Source organism: Leptinotarsa decemlineata, unplaced genomic scaffold (assembly GCF_025532065.1).
Source record: "Leptinotarsa decemlineata unplaced genomic scaffold, Ldec_3_MD MMD2_tig00000505_RagTag_RagTag, whole genome shotgun sequence".
Classification (NCBI taxonomy): domain Eukaryota; kingdom Metazoa; phylum Arthropoda; class Insecta; order Coleoptera; family Chrysomelidae; genus Leptinotarsa; species Leptinotarsa decemlineata.
Window position 1 is genome coordinate 18,298,042 of NW_027412549.1, and position 22,293 is coordinate 18,320,334.

Below are 22,293 nucleotides of genomic sequence, written 5' to 3' on the forward strand. Positions count from 1 at the left end.
TCTGAATCGCCGTTAAAGTAATTCAATAGCAAATTTGGAAAGAACTTCGCTGCCACACGCTTCATATCCAAAATTTCCGAAAAAATTGCATGGCATGAGCCAATCGATATGTCGAAATCCTCGGCAACTTCTCTAAATGAGCGTCGTCATCCACATCTCGACCATCTGTGAAAAGCTTATACCACTTGTAAACATTTTTTGATTCAGAGTACAATCACTGTATGCCACTGTCAACATTACAGGTGTTTTTGAGCACTTCATTCAATTTTAATACAAAATTTGATGCAAATTCTTTGTCTTTCATGCCTCTAGCCAACAAACTGAACATACTTAAAAGCTGAAACTTTGAACATATACTCGAGACACGTGTACCAACATAAAAAAATTAAAACAGTCGCTAATCGAATTTGCATAGCCCGCAAAGTTTTAACATTCACCTCATTTTTTAAACAGACCTCATACTTTCATATAATCATTGAAATGTACATATTTGTAAAGGGTTCAATCTAAAATTAATCTCTGTCGGATATCATTCAATGTCCAGCGCGGTATTAGCTGGGAAAATAGTTGTTTTTCGGCAGGAATTTAGTTTTTTTTTTTTCATTTCAAATAGAAGCATCCTGATGAGTTATTACATCAGATTAGAATATAATATAAGAAAAGCTATAACACAAACTAAAAAATAACAATATTATCGCAATAAGGTTAATTAAAAAAGATGTAGAAACATTTACTTGAGATTTTATGAAATTGATGAGTTTACTCTTTTGAATTGAGAAACACTACTAAAATCTTTTGAAGGTTCTGGAGGTTTGTTATATTCTTTTAGGCCCTCATAAAACAATAATTTCATTATATTAGAGGTTGGCTCTTGGTATAAGGAATCAGCTTTTGGTTTACCCGTTTGATAAATAAATAAATGAAATCCAAACTGATAGAACATTCTTGTAAGTACTCGAGGAGAGGAACAAAGGTTAAATCAATTAGTAACCCATAATAAATGAAGCAAAATGTATAATGAGTAAAAAACAGATTTCATACTTGTACTTTGTTAACTCAAACCTAGTTTAAACCTTAAAGTTATGATTTTGAATTGACAACAGATGTTTTATATCATTTCATAATAAATAAAAATCCACATTGTTCACAGTTTGTCGTTTGCTGACTAATATAACACTTTTTATATCCTAATTAAAAATTTAATTAACAGTAGATAACAGTCGAGAATCTCTATCACACATCTTGTAGATGCTTTGTAACAGCTAACGATTTGAACGGTTCAGACCACATTCTTCGTAAATCACCCTGAAACAAAAAAAAAACTTTTTTTAATTTTTTTTTTTCGGTCAAGTACACTACAGAATTGTTATAAAATCCCAAATGGTACATCAAGAAAGTTTCAATTGTAGAAACCAGTGATTGATTGATTTGATTATGGAAGTGTATATGAACCCGTTAACGTTTCAATTAATGAAAAATCCTCCAAATGGAGGATCCACCTATGGTAATCTATTGCAAAGGTTAGATTATTTCGTGTTCATGTTCCCTCTAGAAAAACACGAAATAATCTAAACTTTGCAATAGATTACCATAGGTGTAACTATGGAATGCATTCTCCTTTATCAAGAATAGTCATAAACGGGAATAATACAAAATTCGATATCTTTCATATTTCCGAGGATATTCTTAGAAATAAGTTAAGATATACTTATTCTTAAATTGCTTGTATCTGTCATTTACTTTTATTCTCGCTTCATTTCGATTCTCTACTATAACTGTTTAAATTGTTATTACTTATAATTAAATTAGATAAGATTTGTGTTAACAATCTGATATTTGTGTAACTTATATTAAATGGGAGTTACCCGTGAATAAATGAATAAATAAAATGTACACGAAAAATCATGTTTGGAAATAAGTTCTATATCTAAAATCAGTACACAAAGTCGAAAGATTACAAAATATTTACCTAAACTATGATTTTATGCATTATTTAATAATATACAGTTATGAAAATTAAAAAATATAGCAAACTGGATTAAAGAATCATTTCAAATATTCAATTTATTATAACAATCCTCAATCTGTACAACTGCAATTTATTATAAAAAAAAAAACGATTCCTACATAAATACCCCTTTCTAATATTGCTACTATATTCAAGTGTTATAGGCTCGCTTGGGTAATCTGTTGAATCTTTCAAAACTTTAGAGGAAGGTTGAATGGGTATAGACAGAATTGATTGTACTCGAATTGATCCAAAAAAAGCTTCTGAGGTAATATCATTCATCATATGATAAAATTTAATGAAGTAAAATGAAAAGTTTTTGATTTTTCTGCAATAATATTAATTCATTTTGTTTCATACTTTCAGCAACAGTATTGACTCCAGATAAAACTTTCTGTGGAGAATACTTGAAGTTGAAATAAAAAACTGTGTCATTGAATTCAATATTTTCGTTCCTCTTTCAAATGATTTCTATAAAGTCTTGGAAGAGTAGATGGATTGTAGTTCTTTCTTTTCAATACTTTCACTCATTTTTTTTTGCATCATTTTATTCTTTGGGAACCTACACTCATTATATGAAATAACTTGCCTATAAACCAATGAGCTTTCTGTTTTCCTGTTCCTTTCCGCATAATTAAAATCAGCACAAGAATGACCATATTAATATACAAATATATCTCCAAAACACTTTTAGAACACACAAACTAAACTCGATGAAAAAACGAATTGTTCCTAAGCGGCCATCATGGTTGCGAAGATAGTGTTTAAAATCTGTTTTTCCGTTAACCAGTGTAACTTGATACTCATATTTGCTCCTAGAATCTGCATATTTTGTACAATTTCTTCATAATTTTGTGTTTTATGGTTATCTAGAAAATTTTCGACTACCAACACAAAACTTTCCCAAGCTTTACTTTCCGGAACAGTCATAACTTTAATAAAATCAGTGTCTTTCATCAATTGCCGTATTTGAGGACCATCAAGTTTTGGAAATTTTCTACAAATATATTTAAAACAATCTCCTTCCTTGTCCAAAGCTATTACGAATTGCTTTATCATTCCTAACTTAATATGCAATGGTGGAAGTATAATTTTGTCTCTGCTCACCAACGGCTCTCTGATTACATTAGCTTTACCGACAGTTAAAGAATTTCTTTCAGGCCAAACATCTTGTTCCCAATGACGTTGCTTTGCTCTACTGTCCCACATACAAATGAAGCAAGGGTATTTCGTGAATCTACCTTGTTGACCAAGTAAAAAATTAACCATTTTTAAATCCACACAGATCGACCATTGATGCTCCGAGTAATTGATTTTTTCTAAAACTAATCTGACATTTTCATATTCTTCTTTGAGTTTTGTAGAATGGACAATTGGAATTGATGCAAATTTATTTCCATTATGCAGTAAGACGCATTTCAAACTTTTTTTACAGCTATCAATGAAAAGACGCCACTCAGTAGGTTTGTATTCTTTCAAACCCATGTCCAGAAGCAGCTTCGCAATATTATTACAGTATACCAATCCTTCATTTTTATCAGAAAATTGTAATAGCTCACTTTATCGCGTTTTGTACGTTGTAATTGTAACTGTCACTGCCAATAAATTTTTTTCTTTCACTCTTGAAGCTAACAGTTTTGATCCTTGTTTTGATAAATTTAGATCACGTATTAAATCACTGAGTTCATTTTGAGAAAACAACTTTGGCGTAGATGGTTCACCCTCCCATTCACTTCCACTGGTAGACTGATTCGATTTCTGTGAATTTGGCAACATCATTGTTTCTGAGGGCATGCGAATCACTTTTGAAACATAAATAGGCCGAGGGAGATTTTCACTGTGTAAAACAGGACATTTTGTAGACTGTAAGTCTGGATATCTCCACGTTTGATTTCGATTAAAACCTTTAGTATCTATTACGCAAAAGTAACAATCATCGAAATGATTCTTAGGCTGCATTCAGATCATAGGAATACCAAAGTCTAATCCAGAACGTTCTCCTTTTTTCCACAACCGCAAAGACTCAACGCAAGACTTACAAACTTTATTAGGAACCCATGACTTATCTAATTTGTCCATTTTAAAACCGAAATATTCAGCATAAGTTTCCTTAACATAGTCTGTGATATTTCTTTTTTGTTCTTTTTGATATATAAATACCACAAATATAACAGAATAAATCACTACTATATTTGCACTTCCTTCGTGACAAACTCATGTTTAAAAAGACAAGATAAATATATTAGATTGGTCACTCAACAATTGAAACAAAATATTAACATATAACAACTTATCCAGATTTCCGTGTTAGTACTTCAATATTATCAAATAACTGAGTTCTCAGCTGTTTTGCAGAGCAAGGAGCCCGAGAAGTGGGGATCACGTGATGTTTGTACGCGCAAAGAAGTTGCGCAGAAGCCTAATCATGACTGAGAAAATACATTTTTTTTTACTAACAAGCCGATTATTATTAAAAATACAAGATACGTAAAAATCATAGAAAATAGAGCACATTCAGTACTTTCATAAATATATTCGTGATTTAGGCACTCGAAAACATAAAAATTTGCAAAAATATCCAGGGCAACAAAAAAAAAAAAAATTTGTAGAGCTGTGATTTTCCATAGCATGAAACAAGCCCATTGTAGTGGAAGTTTATTATTTAATGAAGGAATAGAACCATTGCAAATTTACGTCTGTTCTCAAGTGATAATAAATCTAATACAGACAGCCTCATTTGCGAGTTAAATCCAAGGTAGGGTAGGCCAAGTTTCCAAATCAGATATTTATTAAAGTAATTTTGCACTTTTTCAAGTCTCTCTCTTTATGACAAGCATAAGACACCAAATAACCCTATTATATTCCAAAACATTTTATAACAACAGGGATCTATTAAAAGCTTGTTCTATCATATTTTTATGAATAAAGAAAAATTTTTCGTTTTTTTTTTGGAATATATGAGTCGCTTAAATATGTCATTCAAATAAAGTAAAATATTGTTTAGCTTGGTTTTGAAGCTGATACTTACTTTGAGGTATGCCATTGTGAGCAAGGGCAATAAGGTGAATGGAACTAAATATAAGAGAGCAGGTTGGGCGGCTTTGAACAATTCTGATGTCACAGTGGCTGTCAAGAGTCCCAGAAAGTATCCGAAGAGAGAGCAGTGAAAATAGGTGAGACGGGATCCGGACATACCTTGAGATTTCCTATAGGCATCATAACGTAGAACAAAACAAAGCAACAATCCAGGCATTACAATATCACCTAACCCTAAAAATGATAAAATAGAAAACATATTAGCAATACATCTTGTAGGATACAAAACTCATATTTTGCGTCCATTCAATTAAATGTGATTCAATTGTCAACCCCTCAAAATTTTACTACCTTCCTGACAGTAAAATACCGTGCTATGAATCATGCGTTAGAAGATTGGACCTCGTTAATACTCGCTCAAGTTTTCACTTCTGAGGGGGTTGTTATTCATAAGGGAGCGCCAGTTGGTTAATAGAAAAAAGCAAAAGAGAGGAGCCTCATACCTCTCTCGGAGCAATTTCATTGCATGAAATCTCTTTTAAAATTTTTTTAAATTAACATCGACATTTCATGATCAACCAAAATGTAATATGTACTTTTAAAAAAGGAATAATCCATTGATAAATAATTTTGACACCGCTAGCTTCCATAATTATAAATGAAATATAAAAATAATACTGGAGAAGTATAGAGAAGGACATAGTAACGATAATTGAAGAAAAACTATTGAAAGGGGAAAATAGCCAAACAAAAAGATTATATAAGAAAATAAATAATTTGAAACAATCATCTTTCCTAAAGTATCTACACCACAGGCTCTGGCAAATGCCCGCCGAAAAACAACTACTTCCAGGGCTAATAGTAAGCTGGACATTGAATTATATCCTCATTGTAAATTGAAATACTTATCTATTTATTTATGTATATACACGGCCAAGCCGAATTCAGATATAAGTAGTACAGTGCTATGTAGTACTTGATGCAATACAGTGGATTCAAAGTAAATTATAAGAATAATACAATTTCAAAGTAAGATAACAAGTAGATTATTTAAGAAAAATTAAAATGTACAACAATATGAACTAATATAATTCTTATAGGCAAGTAACACTAGACACAATACAACAACACAAGCCGAGAGCGAAGGTATGGTAGGTAGGTGAAGAATATGGTTTTTAAAGCGGCAAACGGATACATTAAAGATTTGAAGGTTATTTAAAGAGTTAGCCAATTGAAGAGTTCTGGGAATAAAGCTATTATATGAATAATTGAATCTGCGAAAATAAACGTAAAACGTTTGCACCTGTCTAGTTGAAAGACTGGGGACATGTAAAGATATTTTGGAGAGAAGCTCTGGGCTGATACCTAGTCCGTTGATAATTTTGAATAGAAGTATTTAATCTGTATGTTTTCTGCGAGCCCCAAGAGGAGGTATGTTCAAAATGCATTCCAATGCAGTATAGTCATAGTTTACACGCATTTTGGGAGATGTGTTCGATGAGAATAAAGAATTTAGCACTTGGATGCATTCAACTACATACCATTTTGAGAACTCCAGTTAGATAGGCAATCTATATCGTTTTGTAGACACAATGTATCAGCTTCCCTTTTAATTATTTCGAAACATTTCAATTCGTCGGCAAATAGCAAAGCTTCGCTTTCATGGAATGATTCGATCGTTGATAAAAAGGTTAAATAACAGTGGTTCCAAATGTGAACATCCGATGTAACTGCGATGGTATGAGAATAGTAACGATTAACTAACAATTTGCGTTCTTTCCGTAAGATACCTCTTCAGCCACTGCAATATTTGCCCATCAACACCATATAAACAGAGTTTATGGATCAATAGTTCATGATTAACTTTGTCAAAGCTTTGGAGAAATCAGTGTACAGAGAGTCAACTTGCAAACCCTTAGAAAGAGCATCAGACAAAAAAAATCAACGTAGGTAATCAGACCCAGTTCAGCTGACTTTTTTTTTGGATGTAAATCCGAATTGTTGGGTCCCCATAATTGGGAAGCAGTCATTTGTGAAAATTGTGTAATTATTATCATGAATAGTGTTATTAATTTTCATCAAGTAACGGATCAGTCCAGTCATAATATTTTTATGTATCAGACTTCAATATTTAATGAAAAGCGATTCTCTTGCAGGTATCATAAATCTTCGCTCTGCACATATACTGGACTACTCGTTTTTGTAAAATAGAAACAGTTTGCAGCAGATCTTGCAAATTTTGTACCTAACTCTCTTGAAAAAACTGACTTAATAAAAAAACATCTAGATGCGAGTTCTTTATTCAGTTTGACATTCTCCTCGAATTTAAAATTATTTATTATCTTACAATTTAGAGGCCAATTTTATCTCTAGAATGGTATCATTCAGACTGAGCTGTTGAAGATCGCATTCAATGGTAAGGGGGTGGGTTTTCTTAAAGTTTAATAAAAGTACGTTAGAGTCGCACCAGTACTTTACAACAGAAAATGCATTTTTGAGATATATATAGTCTTCTGAATTTGAATTACTTTGTTTTTAATAGGGGAGCCCACGGTGGAAAATGGGGATTTACTCGAGCGTCATAGAGACATATTAGGTTGCAAAGCTTAGATGATAAGAAGAAAAAATGATAACGTGTTAGGAATCACACGTTAAAAGGTAAGACCTCGTTAGTCCTCAGCTCACACAAGTTTCTCAACTTCTGAGAGTTGTCGTTCGTATGGGAGCGGCAGCTGATTAACGGAAAAACAGAACAGATTTCAAAACAGAATATATAACATTTCATTGGTGGGGGAAGCGGTTATAGATTTTTAAATATGTAAAAAAATACTGTTGCATGGACATACTCGAGCGCGTCAGATATTGATGTACGTCAGCGCGTCAGATATTAATGTACTAGGTATTTTTAATAATGTTCGTATGTTAATCTGATCGTTTGCGTGATGCGGGTGGTTGTACGTAAGGGTTGAAAGTGAAAAGAAAAAAAATTTAATCGAGCGCGTCAGATTTTCTAAGGGGGTGTTAAGTGCAACATTTTGAAATACTCAAGCACGTCAGATTAAGATATATATCGTTCATCTTTATGTTCTAGACGTGCTGTCTCATAATCTGACGATTATCTAGAGGGATTCGCCTAATCTGACAAAAACATATTTTTTTAATTTTTTTTTAAATCATTGAACTTAATTAATTGAGAAGCTCAGGTAATAGCATGCAAATAATTAAGTGTATGTTTTTAAGTAGAATACTTGTATTTATAAGAGAATAATTTTTAAAAAATGCTCAAAAAAATTAGGTATCACACAGCTGCTCGCATAAAACTTTATCGACGAATGTTTGTTATTTTGGCTTGCGGAAATTGTCAGATTATATATTTTCGTTATCCTTGAATTATTTCCTTCAAAATAAAAAAAAATTAGCTACGCTCGAGAATGTCGAAATGACTTTATTTTCTTACAAATTTGCTGCCCTCCCCTTTCTTTACGTCACTCTAAAATTATCAGATTACACTTTTTAGCATGTAATTAACTCACCCTACCTTAATCTGACGCGCTCGAGAATTTCTGATGATTATTTTTATTTTTACTAATCTGATCCTTCATCTTCCACGGGCGGCCTTATATATGGAGCTCATATTTAGTGGAGGTACTTAACCGGGTACAAGGTATCCCCCTGTATATTAATCTGCCGCGCTATAGTCAATCTCGAAATCCCCGCTTGGGATAACCTATTATCTGTTTTGGTTGGAGTAATGTTTTAGAATCCAAAGCAATCACACAGCTTGAAATAAAAAAAAGGAAAATCTGGAATGAAGTCTGACTGATTGTAATCCCAGTTATACGTGAAATGATGACATTTTTCAATGATTTGACACAATTCTGTTGAAGGAAAGATAACTCATAACTATAAGCAAAAAAAAAGCAGTTATGTTATATCAATGAGTCGAAACATAGGTTATATTTACCTAACATACTGAAATGACCAGAGTTATGAAGACTGGGAAATACTAGTTTTCCAGGCAGACTAAGTTTTGGTGCTTCCTTGGCAACACCTCCTATGTGCAATTTCCTTGCAACTACTCCCACAGGGTTCTCAGCTGGTCTGGTAGCCACCTATAAACAAAGTTCAACATAGTGAGTCGTGCTAAATATTATTTTCAATGCAGATATCCGAATTATGTGCAGCAGACTATACAAGGTATGTGAAAAAAATAAGGTGAATGTTCAAATTTCGCCGGCTACGTACATTCGATTAGTGATTTTTTTTATGTTGGTACACTCGCCTCGACCATATGTTCACAGTTTCAGCTGTTTAGAATGTTTAGTTTGTTGGTGACAGGCTTAAAAGTTAGAAGTGTCGGCGATTTTCCGCTATCGGAAAAAATAGATAAAATATTTTGCATCAAATGTTCTGTGAAAATTGGAATTAATTGCTCAAAAACACTTGAAATGTTGACAGTGGCATATGGTGATTGTACTCTAATCAGAAAATGTTTACAAGCGGATGTCGGCATATCAGTTGGGTCACGCCATGCAATTTTTTCGAAAAATTTGGGCATGAAGTATGTGACAGCGAAGTTCTTTCCAAAATTGCTGAATATTGACCAAAAAAAAACCCGTCGTATGAGCATGCTCACGAATTATTGAATGACGAAAACGGCGATCCAGATTTGCTTAAAAGGGCCATAAAAGATGACGAATCATGGGTATATGTTTATGACATCGAAACCAAAGTTCAATTGTCCCAATGAAAGAGCCCAAGAGAGCAAAGACCAGCTAAAGCACGTCAAATTCGATCAAATGTCAAAGTTTTGCTTACTGTTTTCTTTGATTACTGTGGCGTGGTGCATCAGGGGTTCTTGCGACATGGTCGTAACGTCAATACGGCATATTTCTTGAAGTTATGCGCAGTTTGCAAGAAGCAATACGAGTGTTGCCTTTTATATTTCGGGATTAGAGAACAAAAACAAATATTAATAATCGAAAATCACTTTGTTTTTTAAAATATTCCCCATGAAGATCTATACACTTTTGCATGCGTTTGAACCAATTGTCGAAGCAATTTTGCACTGTGATTGAGGCATCTCCAAAACATGCATTCTAAATGCAGCAATCGCTTCTTCAGGTGTCGAAAAACGTTGACCTCTCAGTTTGTTTTTTACGTGCGGGAATAAAAAGAAGTCATTCGGTGCCAAGTCACGACTATACGGCAGATGATTCATCAAATCGATGTTTTGGGTGCTCAAAAATGCAGTTGTTTGAGCCGATGTGTGTGAGCTCGCATTGTCGTGGTGAATATTGATCCGTCTTCGGCGGTTGGTTTTCCTGATTTCTTGGAAGACAATTGGCAAACAAATGGTTGTGTACCACTCAGACTGTTCTACGTTGTTCTAGTGGTACGGTTCCGGCATGTCTAGTTTTTCCGAAAAAACAGGCGACCATTTGCTTGGAAGTGCTTCGTGCGCGAACAACTTTTGTTGGATTTGGCTCATCTTGAAACACCCATACAGTCGACTGCTGTTTACTTTCGGGCTCATACGCGTAAATCCACGATTCATCACCTGTCACGATGTCAGACTTGTTTCGAAGCACCGCGATCTATTTTTTAAGCATTTCCTTCGACCAATCGACACAAGCCTTTTTTTGAGCAACTGACAAATTGTGTGGGATTCAACGGCGAACAAATTTTTTTGATTGTCAAACGTTAATGTTATATTGAATGTATGCTGGTCCCACTACTGCCTAAGGCTGTCTCAATCTCTCGATAGGTCACATGATGATCTTGCAATATCAGTTCGCGCTCAGCATCAATGGTTATCGGAACAACAACTGATTTTGGACGACCTTCACGAAATTCGTTTTGGAGTGAACTACGACCATGATTGAATTCACCATACCATCGATAAACACTGGTCCTTGATGGAGCTTCAACGCCAAAAACTGAATTAAGTTCATCCATGCACCGCTGCTGAGTTAATCCACGTCGAAAGTTGTAAAAAATAATCGCACGAAAATGTTCACGATTTAATTTCATTTATGGGCCGAGATGAATCTTTAAAATCACTGTAAACAACACAAATAGCGCGCGTATGTCAAATCGTTCTGAGTACGTATAAGCTCAAAAATGTCCAACTTTACGATAGAGCTGTCAGTTGCCAGATTGCAACACTAGGATTGCCAAATCCCGAAACGTAAAAGGCAAGCCTCGTATGAAGAAAAGCCCGGTATTGTGGAAAAACAAATAATGACTTTCACATCACGATAATGCACCCGCTCACTCGTCATTACTTGTTTGTAACTTTTTAGCTAAAAACAACTCCGTAATCATGCTTCAGCCACCGTATTCACCAGATTTGGCCCCCTGCGACTTTTTCCTGTTCTCAAGATTGAACAGACCCATGAAAGGACGGCGTTTTGCGACGATTGAGGAAATTAAAACACAATCGCTGAGAGAGCTTAAGTACATACAAAAAGTGCATATTAGAACTGTTTCGAGGGGGTTTCTTTCAAGAGAATAAAAATAATTGATGAATAAATATTTTTTGAGAAAAATGAAAACTCACCTTATTTTTTGAACAGACCTTGTATATGTTACTGTTTTGTTTGAAAAACTACTGAATTTTTTACTGGCCTATAAAGAAAAACTGACTTCAATTGTAGAAAAACATATCCGAGTTTTTTTAAGTCAATAAATAATAGTAATTCCATTTGTTTTTTTCAGGATTCAAATAAAAAATTTTCGTGCTTATTATTATTATTATGTATAGTCTATCCAAAGATGTGTAGATCATGTAAAGAAGTAACTTCCAGACACGAACTGGAAAAAACCCTCTCAAAACAACTACTTTCATATAAACAATGAATTACATAAAAAAAATAGTTTTGAAAGTACTTTTATATGAGCATTGAATTATGCAAAAAACATTTTTCTATTCAGTCAGTACTTTAAACATTCGTTATGGAATGTTTAAAGTATATGTGTAAAGAATATCATTCACAGGATTTCAACACAGTATCGTATATGTTTCAACTTGAAAGTAGTTGTTTTGGGAGGGTTTTCTTTTCCAGTTTTTGTCTGAAAGTTACTTTTTTGCATGATCTACACATCTTTGTAAAGAGTTAATTTTGAAGCTGATTGCTTTCTGCCTATCTTTGGAAGATTCCCATATATTTTTGTATAAAGATGGAGAAGTAGAAGTAGAAAAAACACCCCTTTCAATTCAATAATCTATCGTTTTTTTTAACTCTCGATTTTGTGAATTAAGTTTCCTATTTTTTGAGACCATGTACCATGATCCTATCAAATGAGCAGGTCAATCAACTTTGACTCAACATCATAATTTTGGTTTTACATACTATAATACAGAAAACCCCGGTTATCCGAGAGGTAATGGGGGGATCCCATCTCGGATAAATGATAACTCGAATAATCCGGATTTATTTATTATTTATGTTCCTAGATATGTGGAATGTAGATAAGTTCATTACAAAACAGTAAAATAATTATCTATTCACTTCTGTTTCATATTGCATCCTCTTTTTCTCGCTGCAATGTTCCCCCATCTATTAAGAAGGAGTTGACCAGCAGGTGTCGCCTCTGGTTGCTGCTCAATATAAATTAAAGCAGCAAAACCTTCTTGATGGGACATCTTAGTGGCAGGCTCTTCATCTACCATATTGTCATCGACTTCTCCGGTTTCCTGCAAGGCATCCGTTATTTCTCCGATACGTAGTTCTTCTTCTATGTTATCTGCTGTAATCCATTCAACGACACCTTGTCTTGTCACATTCTCGCAACCCTCTAATGCTCGCATTACTTCAAAGAAACTTTTTTCTTCTTCCTTGATTTTATCTGTCTCATTGACAGAACCGGGACCTTAACGGCTTTTCAATTTAGAAGCCAAATCATTCAATGGAATACCTTCTTCACTGTCATAAGAGTCCTCAGAGTCAATAACTTTTGACCAAGATTTTTGAATAGTGGAAGCGTGCACAGAATCCCAAGCTTGAGGCACCCAGTACATAACATCGGTTAATCTGGAGCTCGGTTAAACGCATCACGGATAAACGGGGTTCTACAGTACTTTCTTGCTTACCCTCGATGGAAAACTTAGGAAATTATCATGTTCTGGAATGTTTTATTCTGTCATTGCATATTTGCCCTTTAGCAATGGATAAACCTTTTTACTAATACAATTAATGAGAATTATTTCATAAAAGAAGCGAGGAAATATATGAAAATCAATAAAAATCTATTCATTTTTCAAAGAAAACTCAAGAGAAACATGTTATTTGGCAATAAAAAACAATGAATACCTACCTTTACCATAACATTGGCGCTGAAAATATATGATGAGAAAAATACCCAGAAAACATCATAAATGAGTAAACCAGTTAACAGCAAAGTAGATACTTTCAAACTAGGCAACCTGACGAAAGCAATAAACGCTACACACAAACCCATTCCCATTGCATCCATTAGCAGCCAGTGACCTGAAACGGTTCTGCATTAAAATAAATGGGTTCCTAGTTACAATAATGTTCAATATGATATAATTAAATAGACAACACACGGACAATGATGTTTCCTTTTCCATAGTAAAAAATATTATCAGAGCAAGTATTTATGTTTTAAAATTTGATGTGAAAACATGCAACTCCATTTCCTTCGAATAGATTCCCAAATGGATGGAGATATGACTCAATTATTTCTTAACTATTGAAGTAAATGAAAAATAAATATTAAATTTTTATTTTATGTTATATCTAGTATATGTTTTTATCTTACCCGTCAATACCCATATACAAACTATGAACACAGAGAGGGAAAAAGAAAATAATTCTGCGGCAGTGAATCGACCACACATTCCAAACGAGATTTTATTGCCATCCGAACAAGGTCCCATAATATATTGACACATTGGCAACAAGAGAAAGGCAAGAGCTACAGTTGCAATAACTGAAAAAAAATTATCAAATGAACATTTATGGGATATTAGGTTGGTTCAAAAGTTTTGTCCGTTTTAATGTCGAGTGTTTTTGTAGCTCCACATCTCGATAAATATTCTACTGTGTCGTAGTATATATTAATTGATGGAGAATTTTCACCTAAGTCATCATTTTACCTATTTTCAAGGTTTATACTATTTACCAATTTCGTTCTTGTGAACTAAATTCAATAAAGGGGAACAATTCAAATCTATTTGATCATCGAGCAAAAATCCCGAATTTTAAAAAACGTGATTGAACTCGTGTCCCTCTGTCAAAAGATGGTTTGCAAATATTGAATTTGTTTTCTCATTTAATAAATTACTTCTATGCTCTTTTATTCTTTTGGAAAAAGTTATTCCGGTTTGTCCAAATTAAACAATTGAATACGTTATAATGGATATTCATCAAGTAAGGATGAGTTCTATTATTGATTTTTTAATGATTCAAGTTGTCAATCAATCAAAACTGTACTGTACTGTCCAAGAATTAGTCCTTATTGACAAAGCGATGAGTGCAATAACTTGTGATACAATCCATAGTGTCATATATATAAAAATTTAATGTAAGTATGTATGTAAGTATATAATTCAAAATATATAAGTTATAAAATTTTCGTATCAAAATAATTTTGTAATATAATTTTTAATAAAATGAAGGTTGGAGAAAGAGAAAAATTAGTTCAGTACATTACAAATCAGTAAGGTTGGGTTAGATCATTATGACAAATACAAAATGTAAAGATCACTTAAAATTAATAAAATGATAACACAGTAGCACTGCTTAAGATTTTTCAATACTTTCAAATATTCTGGTAGGTGGTTATATATTTTTCTACTTTCATATATAACTGAATATTTTGTAAGAGTTGATTTTGGTATTGGCAAGCTAAGATTATTGCTTGGGTGCTACTGTAAGTGCAAGTCAAATTAATGCTTGAAGACTGTTATGAATCAGACAGTTTCCAAAATGAAAATACTGGTTATGGAAAGATTGTTTTTAATAGCTTTAATGTTTTTCAACATTAGTTATTATGTTAGTTATAATTGTCTGTTGGCTTCGAGTTTCATCCTCTTAGAATTTTGAATGGAATTCAGTTTCCACTTATTTCAAGGGTTAATTTAAATAATGTTGTTGAAAAGGCATTTCATGAAAACTATAGACTCTCTAAAAGATATGTACTTTCTCGTCTAGGCTATCAATCAATACACATTTCAATAATTTTTTTATTACAATATGTTCGACTTTTTGAAATACTCAACTTGTTCACAAATGAGGTGGACTTGTAATGCTTAGGGTTTCTTATGTGTACTCACCAGCTGTGCATATTGCAAATAACATCTGCATAGAATCAAAAAAGAAAAACATAACCAGCAAGGAGACACTTGCTCCTAAAGGTAAACATAGAGCCTGCACTGTGTCTAAAGTCTGTACATTATTTTCTGTGGAAACTGTCTGGGGAGGGTTCAACAGACAATTCGTTGTTCCGTTTGCTCGTTCTCTAGCCTCTTGTTCCATATTGAGACTGCGAAATGATCCATAAACAATGAGAAGCATAGATATAAGGAATGTAGAAACTCTGCTTGAGTCCATTATCGAATATGCCCATTGATATTCAACTGTCTGGCTTTGACTATCAGCCATTTTGGCAGTTGTTCATTTAACACTATCTGGAAGTGAAATAAATATTTGAAGAAAATGAAAACTTCAAGCTTTCAATTTCTAATATCTTCATTAAGTAATGGATATTCAATAACAATACATGACATATATTCGAATCAGACAATGATATTGTACATAATTACATAAGAAATGCAACTGTAAAATGATACTCTAATTTTTTGAAATGATAATATAAAGATCCTGTTATTTTTAACATCAACATACCTGGGCAAAGTTGAAACGACTATGGATATATAAACAACCATTACTTTTTTCTTGTTCGGTCCATTAATTTAAAATGAATACATCAATATCAACAGCCTATAAGCAACAACATCAACAATTATTGTTTATTATCGCCATCTTTAACAAATCTTTGAACAAATAAAAACAAAGCCTGACAAATGAAATGTCTTACCGAATCTGAAGAAGAAGATATTCCTGTCAAAATTCTTTGTGGTTGAGCATTGTTGACACGGAACATTCCACTAGTTCTCTGGTGCATATGATGATGTTATTAATGATATTAGTATCCAGCTGTGATTAACTGCCCATTCTGATATTTGTTTGTTTTAATGATCAATAGTTAATAAATAACAGTTTTTCAATAGATCAGAAGTTGTTGAAAATTGCAAAGGTGGCCATTGGAGTAATATCAAATCTGTCATCCAATATAAATCTACGAATTTTCATATGAGCGTTATAATGCATTAGCTATAGTGGTTTTTATTGCCATTTCAGAAACAACTCTTCCGAAAGTTTTTGCTATCGTCGAATGATTAGTAAGCTGCATCACCGACTTTCACATCGAAATATTGGAATTGACTCATCACTCAGCATTCCTGGATCTTGTTGATACTAGGTTAACTAACCGAGGACTAGTAGAATGACTCTTCACAGTTTGTGACTACTAGAAACTTTCAACCTGAGTTAACTAATCAGTAAGTGGGCAACGGAAATGTTACCATTTTCTGACTTCCTAGGATTTCCTCAAGATTTTATCACTCTTTTCATTTAGTATTTTCACCTTTCTAAAAATTATGAATGAGAACTTTATATAGTTGCAGGAAGGGCAAACTTTTTAGTTCACCTCGATGAGTTACTCTGTGAATTCAAGGTACTTTTCACAAAGAAAAATGTTCTATTTATCAGTACCTAGATTGTCGTATATAATAATTTAGCGTAAAAAAAGAACTAAATATTTATACAGATACTTATCTTAACGTTTTGGAGTCTAAAATCTACCCTGTCTTCAGAATTGAAAAAATTCTAATGGTTCACGCAGTTTTTTCTTCCTCTCGGTTCGCTTTATTTTATTTTCGTGAGCTAGCGATTTGGCGTTATATTTGTTTTAGTGTCAGTTACAACTTGTATCATTTGTGTTACCCCTCCAGAACGAATGAAAAAAAAACACTAAGAAACCACAGACAGGAAACTAAAATAGATTACAAGATTTTGTAGTATTGAGATATCAATATGGATCATTCCCAATCCGGTCATTAACATTTTCAATATAGGGAAGGAAAGATTTACCCTTGCCTAGCCTAGCTGGGGTTCTTTTCTGGGTCGAAATCTCTTTCGCTGTACCCATTCGTTTTGAGGTAGACTCTCAGGTTCACAGATATGTCGTGCTCTCTCAACAAACTCTCTAATTAATGTCTAGTAGTTTGGACTACTACTGTGATCTGCAGGCATAAAAACCTGCAGATCACAGTAAAAAAACCAGGCAAATAGCTTTGGCACACTTATCTTCGGCCGTGAAAGTTAACATTCTTCAATGTAAGAGTTGCCAGAGAAACTGTGAGAATCGCATGGGGTCAAATTTGGTGAATACGATGGCTGATTACGGTCTACTATGAACCAGCAACGACGAGTGAGCAGGCGTTTTTTTCGTATTGCTTCTTGAAAGTGGCGCATAACTTTAAGATAATACGACACGGTAATCGAACCCATGATTCGTCGCCAGTTATGACCCTTCTGAGCAAATTTGAATCGTCGTTAACGTCATTCAATAATTCCTGAGCGATGCTCATGCGACGGTTTTTTTAATCAAATTTCAGCAATTTTGAAACGAACTTCGCTGCCATACGCTTCATAGCCAAACATCCAAAAAAATTGCATTGCACGAGCCAACCGATATGCCGACATCCTCAGCAGCTTCTCTAATAGTGATTCGATGATTCTCCATAACAATTTTCTTCACTTCCCCAAGATTTTCATCGATTGTTGATGGGCTGCGAAATTTGAATATTCACCTTATTTTTTGAATAGTCCACGTACCTATATATTTTCATTTGATGGATTCAGCTCAAAGGAATTATTAAAGAAAAATTTCCTATTTAACTAGTTTTTCAATAATTCACTTCAAGTTTTTTTCTAACAGGAATCAATTTTTGATAGTATCTAGAATACACCCTAATTTTTATAAATTTTCAAATTGATATTCAATAGTAACAAAAAATGATTTTTTTGTGACTACTTTTTATGCCGCATCCGCATCCCCAATTTCTCCCGCGGGGGCCTATTTTCGGTGTTAAATTAAAGTGATAAATAATAGAGATAGTTTCTTGAGGTGGGTCTTTTTTTTGAAAATTTCCTCCTCTTTAAAATCTTTTTTTCTTGTTAATTCTTCATAGTTTTTGAGATAGCAAAAGTTATAAACAAGTTACAATTGTTGCAATGGCAGCTTCTACAACGCCTGTTCGAATAGCTCTGTTTTTCATCAACTCAGTTTAATTCTTTTTTTTCGTATTCGGTATAAAAAGTCTAGTTATCGGATTATCGCAAGGGGTACTTTTCCATTCAAAGACGGATTTGACTCCTCATAAAGATTACAGAATGACAGGTGAAGAGTTATACACCCAATGAAAACTACCTACGTAACTAATGAAAATCGATCTTTATTATTCTGATTGATTCGGCCGTTATTTGATGAAGATCCATAGTAATTTCATAAAATACAACTCACGATTTGATCTTCACTAACTTACGTCTACAATTCTCATATACCTGACGTACCTCTTCAATTATGATTGCCTGAAATATATTAAGTACCTCACTTCTACATCAATAATGTTACGTTTTTCCCCGTGGATTCACCAATAATTGACTACACTGAATAATCAAACTTAACTTTATTTCACTTCAAATACAACAAATACTTCAACTAAAAATTTACCTATTTTAATGTCTATCGCCTTACTAAATCACTTCGCGTACCGCACTGTAACGTCCACTTGACTGTCTATTGCCTTACTTGATCACCTCGCGTATCGCACTGTATCTTCCACTTCAATGTATACTTGACTGTCCGAATACGCTTTCAGTCAGCGTTTAAATATCGCAATGGAACATCGTAGAATTTTCGCCGAAGTTCCATCGACATCGGTAGCATGTTTTTTGTTGCTTCTCGAGCAGCAGATAACATTGGGCATTCCCACGCTCTCACGTTTGGTTTATGGTTACCAGTGGCGGCCAGCGTTACTTTCTTTCGGGCATGATCTACAACAATAATAAATAATACCTTCTCGGTTTTTTAAGAAAGCAAGTTCAATAATGGTGATCTATTCAAATCCAGTCATCATTCATTGAAATGTTTGGATTTTTAACTTGATTAATTTTCATTACTTCCAAATAATTCAGTTTCAAATCTTTATTTTCTATGTGTAAAATTTTGAACTCTTCGTTGAAGATATGATTTTCTTCTAATAGATGATTTGAATATGTTGAATTTGTTTTCTTATTAACACAGGCCATATGATGTTCCTCGATTCGATTCCTAAATGTTCTGCCAGTTTGACCAATATATACCTTAGGACACGTTCCACACTTTAATCTATATACTCTTGACTTCTCGAATTTGGATGTTTTGTCCTAATTATTTTAACTAACTTTCCCAACGTATTACTTGTTTTATATGCAATTTTAATATCTCGTTTTCTCAAAAATGAAAAGCCACTTTTTCTGTTGTTTGTCCAAAATACGTTAAAGCTCTATAATTTTAATTTTGATTATCTTACTAGTCTACGCAAAAGCGATTCAGGACGTTTTTCCTATTGATAGCGTTTAGGTAATTTGATGGAGGTAGTCCCAATTGTAGTTATAATAATAATAATAATAATAATTCTTTATTCTCCAGAAGGACAATACAAGTATTGTATAGAGTAGTCGTTTATCTAAAATTAACAAAACATGATAACATTCAGTTAAATTGTATATAACAAAACAGTAAATTTGCAGGTATTATATTCGTTTTATCTACAGTATAGATTAATTGTGTAACACATATATACATATATTCACCCAAATACACAAATAACAGAAAAATCATAAAGGATTCACAAATACTTATTATAGTGCCTGATCGACCTTATAATAGCATCTTTCAATTAAAAAATGTTTAAGTCTTTTTTTAAAACATGTTAAGGTTCGACTCTCTCTTACATAGTCTGGAAATTTATTAAATAATAACGGACCTAGTGAGTTTGGAGAGTTTTTAGATAATTGGACCCTAGAAAAGGGTATTTTCAACTGATTTTTTATTCTTGTGTCATGTTTATGAAGGCTAGATCTGGTTGAAAAACTGTTATAGTTACTAAATATATACACACAAACTTCAAAGATAAAGAGTGATAGTAGCGTCATGATTTTACATGTTTTGTCGAGAGGATAGACTAAACATTACTTTTGTGCAACAAATACATTATTAGCTCTCGAAGACCTTCCTCTGAGGGAGATGGCATATCGAAGTCTGGAGTCTACTTGGGCATAGTAGAGCATTAGCAACTGATCATTAGACAGAACTGATCTCAAATTACGTAATTGATAGGAAACAGAATTCAATTTATTGATTAAGATTTTACAGTGTTCTCCCCAGGAAATATGTTCGTCTATACATATATAATCCAAGAAATCGGACGGTCTTATCAACTGACTGTAGGTCTCCAAAATCAACTACACTAGCTTCTTTTTGTCTATTGTGAAAGCGTATACATTTTGTTTTATTTGTATTTAGATGAAGCGAGTTGGCTCTAAACCACTGACCCATATCAAAGGAAATTTTTTTACATTCCTGTAACACTACAATATTCAGCCCTATCTGATACAATAACTGATGTATCATCAGCGTAAACAATAATTGAGCTATCACATATCTTCACAATATCGTTGATATATAGTATAAATAAGGTAGGTCCTAGGACCGAACCCTGAGGAACACCTACTTCAGAATAGTTACCTGTGGTATATAAATATTAGCGTAAGAAGCAACTTGTAGTTTTCAAATCACTATTTGAACGAAACATGCCGTGATATATTTTTCAAATGAAGTTTGTGAAGATCAAATCGTGATATATTTTTCAAATGAAGTTTGTGAACAAACTTCAACTTCAACAAACTACAACTCACGATCAAATCGTGAGTTGTAGTTGCCTCTTGGAATATTTTTTTCAACGATTTTATAGATTACTTTGGAAAGTGCTGTTATTCAATTCTCATTGAGAGAACCTATCGCTAGATTTTATAAAAATTTTCAATAATCCAAACCATAAAATGACCTTGGTGTAAATCTGTAACATTTTATTTATGCATGGCAACTGTACACACTTTTGAACCTTACAGAGAAAGAAACTTCAAATTTGGCCGACATCCAACTTGGAGATGGTTCAAAGCTTTTGTGTGATTGGGAGGAAATACAGAAATACTTCGAAGAATGCCCGAACAAAAAAATTATTAGTCCAAAAATACTTTTTTAAATCAACAGCTCTCTCTTCATATACTGAATAGGAACTTCTCTCGAAGAATCAGTTATATTTCAGGAAGTCCCTACTCAGACTTGAACAAGTGGATACCGATTTACCGCGAGATATTTTCCAAATATAAATAGACTGGGTGTTATTATTGTACCTTCTTACTAGTTTGACGCAAATACGATTAGGTGCAGTTGCTGATTTTCAGTAAAGGTTCATATGTTAAAATTTTTTGCTGTTTAGTAGCAGTGGTGAAACACAATTTGAAGCACGAAAGGTAAGTATTGCCCTTAAAATAATTTCAGTATTATCCATTTTATTATTTCATTCAATACATTACATTTTTCAAAAGGAACATTAGACTCGTCCAAAATAAATCCTTTGTTTTGTGCCTACGTCTTGCGAATAAAGATTCTTTAGTTCAAATGAAACTGAAATTTTTGAAAATTTGTTATCAAAAATTGTAGACTGATGAATATAATATTTTCAAGACTGAAAAATTCAACTTTATAATCAAGTAAAAATATACCTTGACAAATCATAGGCTTTCACAATTATTCAAAAAGCATTGCATCATGGACTAACTGAATATTCTGACAATTAAAGGGTGTTGCATAATTGAAACTCATTAGGTATTACTGATGTTTCTGAATAACCGGAAAAAGTGTTGTGGTTTTCCACAAATATTTCATTCATAATATCAAATTTAACATAATGTATACACTTCAATTTAAGTGAAAAATCCTTCAATTTTTAACAATGATACCATCAAATAAAGGTGAGGTTTTCTTCGTGTTATACCAAGATGTGATCACATAATTTTATATCGGTACATAAGTTCCATGAGATACTA

The 22,293-nt window shown here is 33.2% G+C and overlaps 2 protein-coding genes across 2 annotated transcripts in view; one reads left to right on the forward strand and one right to left on the reverse strand.

The window, feature by feature from the left end:
• Nucleotides 1-997: 997 nt before the first annotated feature.
• On the reverse strand, nucleotides 998-16,112 carry LOC141481843 (signal peptide peptidase-like 3). The gene is made up of 7 exons (XM_074174113.1): nucleotides 15,919-16,112; nucleotides 15,348-15,701; nucleotides 13,832-14,002; nucleotides 13,364-13,536; nucleotides 9,009-9,156; nucleotides 5,037-5,278; nucleotides 998-1,305 (listed from the first exon to the last, which is right to left on the reverse strand). The coding sequence occupies exons 2-7, from the start codon at nucleotides 15,673-15,675 to the stop codon at nucleotides 1,234-1,236; spliced, it is 1,134 nt and encodes a 377-aa protein (XP_074030214.1). The 5' UTR covers nucleotides 15,676-15,701; nucleotides 15,919-16,112; the 3' UTR covers nucleotides 998-1,233.
• Nucleotides 16,113-21,478: 5,366 nt separating this feature from the next.
• Nucleotides 21,479-22,293, forward strand: part of LOC141479840 (uncharacterized) — a 42,470-nt gene continuing 41,655 nt past the window's right edge. Inside the window, exon 1 of the mRNA XM_074174118.1 lies at nucleotides 21,479-21,717. The gene's annotated coding sequence lies outside the window, so the exon portion shown is untranslated. The remainder of the gene's footprint in view (nucleotides 21,718-22,293) is intronic.

What these genes read in the sequence shown, in the direction of transcription:
- LOC141481843 (XM_074174113.1), bottom strand. Translation starts at nt 15,675, where the DNA reads ATGGCTGATAGTCAAAGCCAGACAGTTGAATATCAATGGGCATATTCG. An exon ending in ATTTGCAATATGCACAGCTG is followed by an intron (nt 14,003 to 15,347) that starts GTGAGTACACAT and finishes ATTTTTTTTCAG; the next exon opens with TTATTGCAACTGTAGCTCTT. An exon ending in GCGCCAATGTTATGGTAAAG is followed by an intron (nt 9,157 to 13,363) that starts GTAGGTATTCAT and finishes CTTTGTTTATAG; the next exon opens with GTGGCTACCAGACCAGCTGA.